At 45.7% G+C, this 11,454-nt stretch overlaps 1 protein-coding gene across 10 annotated transcripts in view; it reads right to left on the bottom strand.

Annotated features, from left to right (window-relative positions):
• LTA4H (leukotriene A4 hydrolase) overlaps positions 1–11,149 on the bottom strand; it is a 388,232-nt gene extending 377,083 nt beyond the window's left edge. For all 10 annotated transcript variants that reach the window (XR_015061718.1, XM_085895360.1, XM_085895364.1 and 7 more), the window contains exons 1-2: positions 10,995–11,149; positions 10,599–10,765 (exon numbers count right to left, since the gene is read on the bottom strand). Coding sequence is in view for 9 of the 10 variants with exons in the window: in XM_085895360.1 (XP_085751486.1) it covers positions 10,599–10,754 (156 nt within the window). In the remaining variant the exon portion in view is untranslated. The remainder of the gene's footprint in view (positions 1–10,598; positions 10,766–10,994) is intronic.
• Between the last annotated feature and the right edge of the window lie 305 nt (positions 11,150–11,454).

Here is an 11,454-nt window from a genome sequence, read left to right as displayed (position 1 = left end):
ATGTTTTTGTTGTAAATCACTGATAACATGTAGAAATGCAAAAAAAAAAAAAAAAATAAAATAAAAAAATAAAAAAAATCGAAATTTGGTTGAAAAAAAAAGTTGCAAAATTTTGTTTTTTTTTCTCTCTAGCAATTTTTTTTTTGGGGGGGAGGGGTTGGAAATCACTTAAAACATGTGGAAATGCAAAAACAAAAATTCAAATATTTTTACAAAATGGCCGCCATAGCGGCCATATTGGATTTTGGACCAGTCCAAAATCTAATGGCATGATCCTTGGACCATACCTAATCCCCCCACCAAGTTTCGTCGAAATCCGTCGAGGAGTTTTTCCGTAATACTGTTCACAAACAAACAAACAAACAAGCAGTCATAGACTGTGTACTGTATGGGCGTAGCCCGAGTCGCGGTTGGTGGTGGTCACGTGGTTGGGGCTTCATATGTCACCACTCGCTCACTGGGGACTTGTAGCACGAGTAGCGTCAGAAGCAGCATGTACTGTCATTAGCAGTGTCCTGTGGGTCGTGTGCCTGTAGAGTGCATAGAGTACGTATTAAAGCTGAGTTACGGGCATCGTATGCTCACACTTCCACTCGTGGCAATAAAGCAGAGTTGTGCTATCCCCTCGCTCGTGTCTGCCTGTTTGCACCTCTACCACGACATTACAGTTTGGCGACGAGTCTGTTTCGGATCGACGTGTGCAGAGTGCCTGGTTTGCATCGGTATTGACTTGGAATCTTTGGCCAGAGCGATTGGATCGCTGGAGCGGGAAACTCAGCGCAACTCGCGCGGTTCGAGTTCGACACCTGGCGAGGGTCCCAGAGAAGCGCATCGCGAGTTTCGCGCGGCCGCATGCACAGTCTTCGGTGCGGGTCGAGTCCTGCAGCCAGACGTCTCACTGGCGCCTGCGAGTCACGTTGAGTGAACGACGGCTGCACTTGGAGTTCGTTTTATTTCTGCTTTGCAAGCCTCGGGAATGGTTTCTGCGATGCCACGGCTAAAGGACGAGGACATTAAGTTCAGCTCAGACGCGGCGTTGGCTGTCGCACGAGCGCAGATGGATGTCTGGAGTCTCGATGGTCAGTGCGCAGCAGATGATCCAAAGGTCAGCGCGATGTATCAAGCGCGCACAGCCGCAGGCACAGTCTTCGGTGCGGGTTGTGACCGAGCGTTGCAACACAGTCAGTCGGACGGTGGTCTGAACACTCGGGGACGTCTACGGTATGTGTGCCGAGGGTCATTGCCCATCATAACGATCATGAATGGCGGTGTACGAAGCGACCCCTACGTCCCGGGTCGAGACCTACTGCCGGTACGGTGTTTTGTGCATGGCGTACACTTTTACGCCCCGTGTCGAGTCTTGCAGCCTGGGCATAGCGATCCCGACGACCCGGAGCAGGAGATGCTGCCGATGTTGAACCTGTTTTCAATTGGTCCGAAGGTGACAAGACCAATGACAGTGGAGGTCGAGATGATCGGGGCACCGATCGTGTTTCGAGTTGAGTCTGCTCGTGCACTCCCCAGTCTACATCTTTTTAGGGCTTCCCTCGCATTGCACACGTATACCGGTGAAGCGCTACTGGGGGTTGGCAGGGCACACGTCTTGGTCACCCATCAAGGTCAGCGGGTTGCGCTCTCGCGGTTCGTGGTGCGAGGGGAGGGGCTCGCCCTTTTGGACCAGGCCTGGCTGGCTCGCCTCAGACTAGACTGGATGGCGCCCGCTGGTGGCCTTGGACGGCCAGGCACGGGGGAGGGGGAGGAGGTTCCTGTTTCGGAGTTCGTACCTCCAGGTGCACCTATGCCTCCTTCGAGACCCGAGGGCGAGGTTCTGGCGGCAGGAGCAGCGACGATGCAACATGGGCTGCCGTTCATTGCTTCCGGCGACGACGATCTACGGGTCTGGAGCAACGGGAGCCATGCCAGCGGTGACGGGCTCTCGCGCTCCTGCTGCGCTCATGATACAGCGCACACCCGTGTCGTGCAGGTGATTTCAGCGGGGGATTGGAGCAAGCCGGTCGCGTTCAAGAAGTTCGCGGAACGCGACCATCGACGGTGTCGTCTGCGACGTTTGGATGGAGACCGGCGAGCAAGTCGTCGCAACGTCGTGACATCCAAGAGGCGTACACACGGTGTGATTCATAAATTGCTGATTGTTGCATGTTTGATTCTCACTGCACGAGTGATTCAATTTAGCATTGTTAAAGCAGATGCCGACCGTCCGCGTGTGAGCATATGTTTGGTTGGGATCAATCAATGGGATGACCGATACGATCGATGTGATGTGAAGAGCTTGCGGGGAAAAGTGGCGAGTAAAGAGGTCTTTCTGATCTCCAGCTGTGAGGGCAGTCCACGGTCCACTACCCTCTCATGTGTGGGAGTTATACTGGGAGAACGCGCTGTACGTGAGGGGAAGGTTGCATTGGAGCAGACGATGTTTTTGCTGTTGTATAACACTGATATGTCTCCAGGCTACACTGATCGTCCGTGTGGACGTGGATGGTTTTCTAGATTGGGTTGGATGCGCGGTTTTGGTGTGGGACTCAGAGCCGGGGCTGGTTCGCTGTTCAGCATCACCCCCACCCCTGGTATTGCCAAGGTCAGACGCTCCTGGGGCCATGGAGCGCAAACCTCTGTTCTCGCCAAGGTCAGCTACGCTGGCGCCACAGGGCTTGCAGGCTCGGGGTGTTTACCTGATTCGGTCCTGTCTGAGGGAGTGTGCCAGCTTGTTGACCGGGGGCGTTTGATGGAGCTTGTTGGCCAGCGGGCGCGGGAGGTCATCGCGACCTCGCCGGGAGGCGTGCAAGCATAAGCCGCCTTGGGGCGCTTCTGCTGCGTAGTCATGCTGTGCTTCCCAACTTGCTTCTTCATATCTTTAACACGGCCAGGGTTTTGTGGTCTGCAGCCATCATTGGGTTCGTCGTGCAACTCAGTACTCGAGCACCTGTCCACTGCATTTTGGGGTTCAACTCGAAAGGATGAATGATGTGCCAAGTTAACACAGCGGCATTGGGGTGGCAGGTTGTGCAGATGAAGCACGTTTTCTTTTGAGTCGTCTCATCTGGGTTTGATTCACGGCCACATGATTGATGTCATTTTATTCCGCTTTGCTTGTTTATGTCATAGTTTTTTTCTTTTTCACCAGTTTTTTTGTATCGTGGTGCCAGTGCGTTTGCTTTCCGTGTTGTGGTGCCTATGATTTTTGATTAATGTAGTTTTGTTCCGCTTTGTTTTTAATATGCCGAAGTTTAATTTGTTGATTTTGCTTATCATGATAATAGTCATTTTATACTCATGTTTTTAGTGGGGAGGAGTGTACTGCATGGGTGTAGCCCGAGTCGCGGTTGGTGGTGGTCACGTGGTTGGGGCTTCATAAGTCACGACTCGCCCACTGGCGACTTGTAGCACGAGTAGCGTCAGAAGCAGCATGTACTGTCATTAGCAGTGTCCTGTGGGTCGTGTGCCTGTAGAGTGCATAGAGTACATATTAAAGCGGAGTTACGGACATCGTACGCTCACACTCCCGCTCGTGGCAATAAGGCAGGGTTGTGCTATCCCCTCGCTCGTGTCTGCCTGTTCGCACCTCTACCACAACATTTCAGACTGGTACTTACAAAATCGTGAACTTGACCTCTGACCTTGTCAAATAAAAGCTGTCTCTAGAGAAGGTAGCGACGCAAACCAGAAGTTTCTACGATGATTCTGTAACAAACCATCAAAAATCGTAACGTCGACCGAAGCAAAAATCTCCATTTCTCCCGCAATTATACCTTAACGTAACTCAACGACGCGTCTGCTCGAGCGCACTGCATCATGGGACGACCCGTGACGTGTCCAGTGACATATTTTTGATACAATCATAAAAAGAATCCAAAAGATCCGATTTTTACCAGAATTTTGACAACCGAGTTTTAAGCGTCCTAAAGGCCTAGTCACACCTTGACGTTTTAGCCAGCTTATGCCGATTTTTGGAAAATTTGTCTAAAACGCTGGTACACGTCGAATACATTATGGGTAAGTTTTGATAACATTGAGAGCACGCTGAAAAACTGCCATACGTCGTTGTACGCTGGCTTTAAACGTTGTACTTTTCGGTTGTCCTCAAATTTTCCATGCTTTAAATTTTAAGACTTATGCCAGCGTATGACACACATTACTTGTAAATTACTCATAAGTCGAAACACGTCGAGGTAATGTTTAGCGTACCCAAAACTTATTTCTAACCTATGAGTAACATGTTGTACTCACGTTACGCGATCGGTGACACACATCGACACACGTTACTTGTAAGGTGCTCATAAGTCAAAACACATCAAGGTAATGGTATGCGTCAGTGTTCCAGACTCCCTGGTTTTTTTTTTTTAGGTTTTTTTTTCTTCCTTCGTTCGGTATGGTGGTGATTTTGACACTTCGATTTCTAGTGCGGTTATAATATAATACAATTAATAGGCTGCCGCTCAATGATTTATATCATAACCGCACTGTACACTGAACACCGTCATATCGAAGAAAAAAAAAAACCGGGAGTCTGGAACACTGACGCAAACCATTACCTTGACGTGTTTCGACTTATGAGCACCTTACAAGTAACGTGTGTCGATGTGTGTCAACGATCGCATATCGTGTATACAACTTATTCCCATCACATGCGGAGCGTTTTTCATACGGCAAATACGTCGTAAAATTTTCAACATGTTTAAAATTACAAGACGTACTCCACTTAATACGACGTATGATAGCATACTTTAGCATTCTAATCACGCATACCAAATGTACCCATACCGTATTCGATGTACGCCAACGTTTTAGACGCATTTTTCAGACGTCGGCATACCCTGGCAAGATCGCCAAGGTGTGACTGCGATGTTGACACTTCCATTTCTGCGGCGGTTATGATTTGAATCGTTGTGCGGCAGCCTTTTCATAACCTACGCCACATCATCGTCGGCGATGCGTGCAGCGCGCTATGCCAAAGTTAGACTATCGTTGGGCATAGGTTGTGAAGGCTGACAACAGGTTCAGCATTCGTTGGGATAAGTTATCTATAACACAACGAAATGTTCTGTGTCCATGATTAATACATTATGCATAAGACCAAGTCGTTATGAATACGTCCGAATCTTTAAAAAAAAAACATCAAAAGTTCAACGTAAGCCAGCGTTTTACATACATTTTAATACGTTGCCATTGCTGGCTAAAACGTCAAGGTGTGAGTGGACCTTAAGCGATCGCAAAAACTGAAGACAAAATTAAAATCGAAGTTAAAATGAACTCGCAACGTCGAGCAAAGCAAAAATACTCCATTTCTCCACGTGAATTTACGGAATTATGTTTGACCTCACTGTGACCTTGACCTTTGAGCGATTTTGACCAAAACCTCATCAGCACGAGCCATCACCCTCCTGAATCACATGGTGTAATTAGACATTGGTAGCTTCTTCCGTTCTCGAGTTGTCGTGCCTACAAACAAACAAACAAACAAACAAGCAGTCATAGACTGGTACTTACGAAATCGTCAACTTGACCTCTGACCTTGTCCAATAAAAGCTGTCTCTTGAGAAGGTAGCGACACAAACCAGAAGTTTCTACGATGACTCTGTACCAAACCATCAAAAATCGAATGTTTTGGATGTTTGAACTCACTGTGACCTTGACCTTTGACCGATTTTGATCAAAATCTAATCAGCGCTAGCCATCAGCCTCCTGAATCACGTGGTGTCATTTGACATTGGTAGCTTCTTCCGTTCGAGTTATCTGTACCAAACCATCAAAAATCGAATATTTCACCTCACCGTGACCTTGACCTTTGACCGATTTTGACCAAAATCTAATCAGCACGAGCCATCACCCTCCTGAATCACGTGGTGTAATTTGACATTGGTAGCTTCTTCCGTTCTCGAGTTATCGTGCCTACAAACAAAGAAACAAACAAGCAGTCATAGACTGGTACTTACGAAATCATAAACTTGACCTCTGACCTTGTCTAATAAAAGCTGTCTCCGGAGAAGGTAGCGACGCAAACCAGAAGTTTATACGATGATTCTGGACCAAACCATCAAAAATCGAATGTTTGACCTCACTGTGACCTTGACCGTTGACTGATTTTGATCAAAATCTAATCAGCGCTAGCCACCACCCTCCTGAATCACGTGGTGTAATTTGACATTGGTAGCTTCTTCCGTTCTCGAGTTATCTGTACCAAACCATCAAAAATCGAATGTTTGACCTCACTGTGACCTTGACCGTTGACCGATTTTGACCAAAATCTAATCAGCACTAGCCATCACCCTCCTGAATCACGTGGTGTAATTTGACATTGGTAGCTTCTTCCGTTCTTGAGTTATCGTGCCTACAAACAAACAAACAAACGGAAGTCATCAATATACTTACGAAATCTTTAGATTTCATAAGTAACAAACAAGCAGTCATAGACTGGTACTTACGAAATTGTCAACTTGACCACTGACCTTGTCTAATAAAAGCTGTCTCGAGAGAACGTAGCGACGCAAACCAGAAGTTTCTTTGATGATTCTGTACCAAACCATCAAAAATCGAATGTTTTGGATGTTTGACCTCACTGTGACCTTGACCTTTGACCGATTTTGACCAAAATCTAATCAGCGCTCGCTACCACCCTCCTGAATCACGTGGTGCAATTTGACATTGGTGGCTTCTTCTTTACTCGAGTTATCTGTACCAAACCATCAAAAATCGAATATTTGACCTTGCTGTGACCTTTGACCGATTTTGACCAAAATCTAATCAGCATGAGCCATCCCCCTCTTGAATCACGTGGTGTAATTTGACATTGGTAGCTTCTTCCGTTCTCGAGTTATCGTGCCTACAAACAAACAAACAAACAGAAACGGAAGGCATCAATATACTTCCGAAATCTTTAGATTTCGTAAGTAACAAGCAGTCATAGACTGGTACTTACAAAATCGTCAACTTGACCTCTGACCTCGTCTTATAAAAGCTGTCTCTCGAGAAGGGAGAGACGCAAACCAGAAGTTTCTACGATGATTCTGTATGAAACCATCAAAAATCGTAACGTCGAGCGAAGCAAAAATCTCCATTTCTCCACACAATTATATTACACCTTAACGTAACTCAACGACGCGTCTGCTCGAGCGCACTGCATCATGGGACGACCCGTGATGTGTCGAGTGAAATATTTTTCATACAATCTTAAAACGTCTCCAAAACATCCGATTTTTACCAGAATTTCGACAACCGAGTTTTAAGCTTCCAAAGCGATCGCAAAAACCGTAGACAAAATTAAAATCTAAGTTAAAACGAAATCGTAACGTTGAGCGAAGCAAAAATACTCCATTTCTCCACATGAATTTACGGAATTATGTTTGACCTCACTGTGACCTTGACCTTTGACCGATTTTGACCAAAATCTAATCAGCACTAGCCATCACCCTCCTGAATCACGTGGTGTAATTTGACATTGGTAGCTTCTTCCGTTCTCGAGTTATCGTGCCTACAAACAAACAAACAAGCATTCATAGACAGGTACTTACAAAATCGTCAACTTGACCTCTGACCTCGTCTAATAAAAGCTGTCTCTCGAGAAGGTAGCGACGCAAACCAGAAGTTTCTACGTTGTTTCTGTACCAAACCATCAAAAATCGAATGTTTTGGATGTTTGAACTCACTGTGACCTTGAACTTTGACCGATTTTGACCAAAATCTCATCAGTGCTAGCCACCACCCTCTTGAATCACGCGGTGTATTTTGACATTGGTAGCTTCTTCCGTTCTCGAGTTATCATTTTTTGGATGTTTGACCTCACTGTGACCTTGACCTTTGACCGATTTTGACCAAAATCTAATCAGCACTAGCCATCAACCTCCTGAATCACGTGGTGCAATTTGACATTGGTAGCTTCTTCCGTTCGAGTTATCTATACCAAACCATCAAAAATTGAATATTTGACCTCACTGTGACCTTGACCTTTGACCGATTTTGACCAAAATCTAATCAGCGCAAGACATCACCCTCCTGAATCACGTGGTGTTATTTTGACATTGGTAGCTTCTTCCGTTCTCGAGTTATCGTGCCTACAAACAAACAAACAAACAAGCAGTCATAGACTGGTACTTACGAAATCGTCAACTTGACCACTGACCTTGTCTAATAAAAGCTGTCTCGAGAGAACGTAGCGACGCAAACCAGAAGTTTCTAAGATGATTCTGTACCAAACCATCAAAAATCGAATGTTTTGGATGTTTGACCTCATTGTGACCTTGACCTTTGACCAAAATCTAATCAGCACTCGCCACCACCCTCCTGAATCACCTGGTGTAACTTGACATTGGTAGCTCCTTCCGTTCGAGTTATCTGTACAAAACCATCAAAAATCGAATATTAGACCTTGCTGTGACCTTGACCTTTGACCGATTTTGACCAAAATCAAATCAGCACGAGCCATCACCCTCCTGAATCACGTGGTTTAATTTGACATTGGTAGCTTCTTCCGTTCTCGAGTTATCGTGCCTACAAACAAACAAACAAACAAACAGAAACATGTCATCAATATACTTCCGAAATCTTTAGATTTCGTAAGTAATAAACTAATGTCACCCTCAGGGTGACCCGTATCTTGCCAAAAGGTGACCACGTGTGACTTCTTTAAGGTCACACTGAGGTGAACAGAGCTGCTATCCACCAGGAGCGACTCGTTGAGGAATATCTGCCTACAAGAGATTCCGATGAGAATCGTTCTTCAGAGTAACCATGAAAAATATGCGTTTGCCTCACAACGTCACCAAATGACGTCATAATGTCTCAAGCTTGACATATCAAGAAAGCGCTCAGTGGTGTTCAATTTGAGGTACTACACGATATGGTTCCTAAAACTTGAAAATTTGACCTTGCGGTCAAATGTTTGACCTCAGGCGCTAACCATGAAGGTCAAGGCCAATAGCCACCAAAAAATTAATCAGCTGAGCGCCAGACCATGAACTATATTCCCATGAAGTTTGAAGACGATCCGATTAAAATTACTCAAAAAATAAGGGTTTCGTCGACTCTCCTGATTTGCGACAATGACCTTTGACCTTGACCTTCAAAATTTTATGCGCTGAAAGGGACCTATATCGGCCTCTGATATGCGAAGTTACAAAAATTTCCAATGATAACTGTGCTCTGCAGAATTTTTATACGTGATTACAGACAAAATAAAACAAAAAAAAAAAACATACAAGCTGACTAACATCTCTTGCAAAAACTTCGTTTTGGCAAGATAACAAACAAACAAACAAACAAACAAACAAACAGAAACGGATGGCATCAATATACTTACGAAATCTTTAGATTTCGTAAGTAACAAACAAACAGACGGGTGAAAACAGTAACCTCCGTCCATCTTCGACGGCGGAGGTTAAAAATGGCTTCCTTTGTTAATAAAAAAATTACATGCATTGTAAGCATAATTCATAACTGTATTGTACCTTACCAGATATCCATGATTGTGTACTGAATAAATCATGTCCAAGGGCGTAGCCAGAGGTCTAAAAGTGACGAGGTGAAAAGAGGTGAACTTGGTTGATGTCACGGTGCGCGTTGCGATAGGGATTGGGGGGGGGGGCGCTGATAGTGTGATTTTAGTTTTGTGGCAGTATATATCTGGTAGGCCAAATCTGTTAAAGGATGTTCATGATTGATATCCTGCAAACACAATAACAAAGTAAACATAGGGATAATTTAAATTTCCTGTTTAATATTAGGGGGGAGGGGGGTATTGTCCTATTTAGGTATTGTGATAGGAGTGGAGATAAAAGTATTCAGAGCACTGCCGGGTAGCTTTGATAGTTTACTCCCCAGGGAGCTCAGATGGCCAGAGGGCTCAGGCCAAATCATATTTCAGGAAATGAGCGACACGGGAACCGCCTCGTCTGCCACAGATGTCAGAGATGTTTTGTGCCACTGTGAGGAGGAAGGGTATTCTGGAGGGCGGAGGGAGGGTATGGTGTTGGGGGCTCGTATTTGTTTTAGGGGGAGGGTGTAATCATACAACCCATCAGAGCGTCACAGGAGGTGGGGGGTTAAAAAGTGCCAAAAAAAGAAAAAGACAAGGCGGGGGGGCGACGATGGTTCACGGGCATTATTGAGGAAGTCCTACCGTAAAAACCTATCTCTTCCGTCAAAATTGACCAAATCAAATCGGATTTTTTATATGTTGTACGTATGGACATTACGCACAGCTTCTAGGAAATTAAATTGCGAGAAAATAAAATAAAATCAAGAAAAATAAATAAATAAATATTTTTAAAAGTTCAAGTGGGCGTGGCTCCACCAACAAGGGGCGTGGGACGCCCCTCATATAAAAAGACACCACGAGACCATGATATCTAGCTTGTGTCCAAGTTTCATCAATATCGCATCAAACGTCACGGGAACTATGCTCTGGAGAGAGTCACAAACAGACAGACAGACAGACAGACAGACAACGAAAATAGTGGTCACTGCTGGCGCCCGCAAACCAAAATGGCCATGTATATTAGGTACGACCCATAGCTAGTGCAAGCAGAAAACGCAGTCGGCTTTAACGTGCTCCCCAAATTACGAGTGTCCGCGGCACGGGTTCTCACCACCGAGGGTGTGTCCCGGACAGCGAGCAGGCTCAGCCGAACCACGCCGTGCACGACGTGCGTCTCGAAGTGCACGCGAAGCTTGAGTGAGAGGTGCACGGTGTGAACGTCGTGGGGGCACGAGAACGAGCACGAATCGACGCGCTCATCATCCATGGTCGCTCGAGCTGCGGGGGGGGGGGGGAGGGGGGGTCCAGTGAGGGCAAAAAGACACCTCAGAGTTCCAGCAATGATTGCGAGAGACGCAAATTAAAACAGGAAGCAAAAGCTCGAAAAGTTTCCTCAGGGTAAAAACGGGGACCCACATGTGTGTGGTGAAAATTGGGCAAAAAAAAAACCAGCAGGTAAAATAAAGCGAAAACTGAAGAGAAATCAATTAAGGCGACAAAATCCTACCAGAAGCTGTGACGATGCAGGGCCAAAGTGCGAGCAACCCCTTAATATTCCTCTGAAGTGTGAAAAACCGAATAGCAGAGTGAAATCGGTCAATGATTGTTCTGAGGTAATAAAGTGCTCCGCCCACTCACTTCCTGCGTGCCGACAGGACAGAACGTGCTGACGTCATTACGCTCGCTGTCATCATCATCAACGCCGTTTCAGGCAGCATGTATTTAATTATTCATTATTATATGTTCCGTTATAACGAACTTCAATGCAAGAGAGGAGCCGATTAAGCGCATCAAGGCCGACGCTAGTCTTTGCCAATTTATGGTCGTTTATCCTTTTAAATGCTGACAATCAAACGAGGAAGCGGTAAAGTACCATTTTAAGTCCAGTATTTGTGATGACTCGGTACTCGGTTTGAACAACCGACGTCTCAAACTCACAGCAGACGCTCCAACCACCAAACCACCGA

The sequence above is a fragment of the Eptatretus burgeri genome, chromosome 9, assembly GCF_056783735.1.
Source record: "Eptatretus burgeri isolate ZD-2024b chromosome 9, Ebu_testis_v1, whole genome shotgun sequence".
In the NCBI taxonomy this organism is placed as follows: domain Eukaryota; kingdom Metazoa; phylum Chordata; class Myxini; order Myxiniformes; family Myxinidae; genus Eptatretus; species Eptatretus burgeri.
The sequence above is the reverse complement of the archived record's forward strand: the minus strand, read 5'-3'. Positions and strand labels throughout refer to the sequence as shown.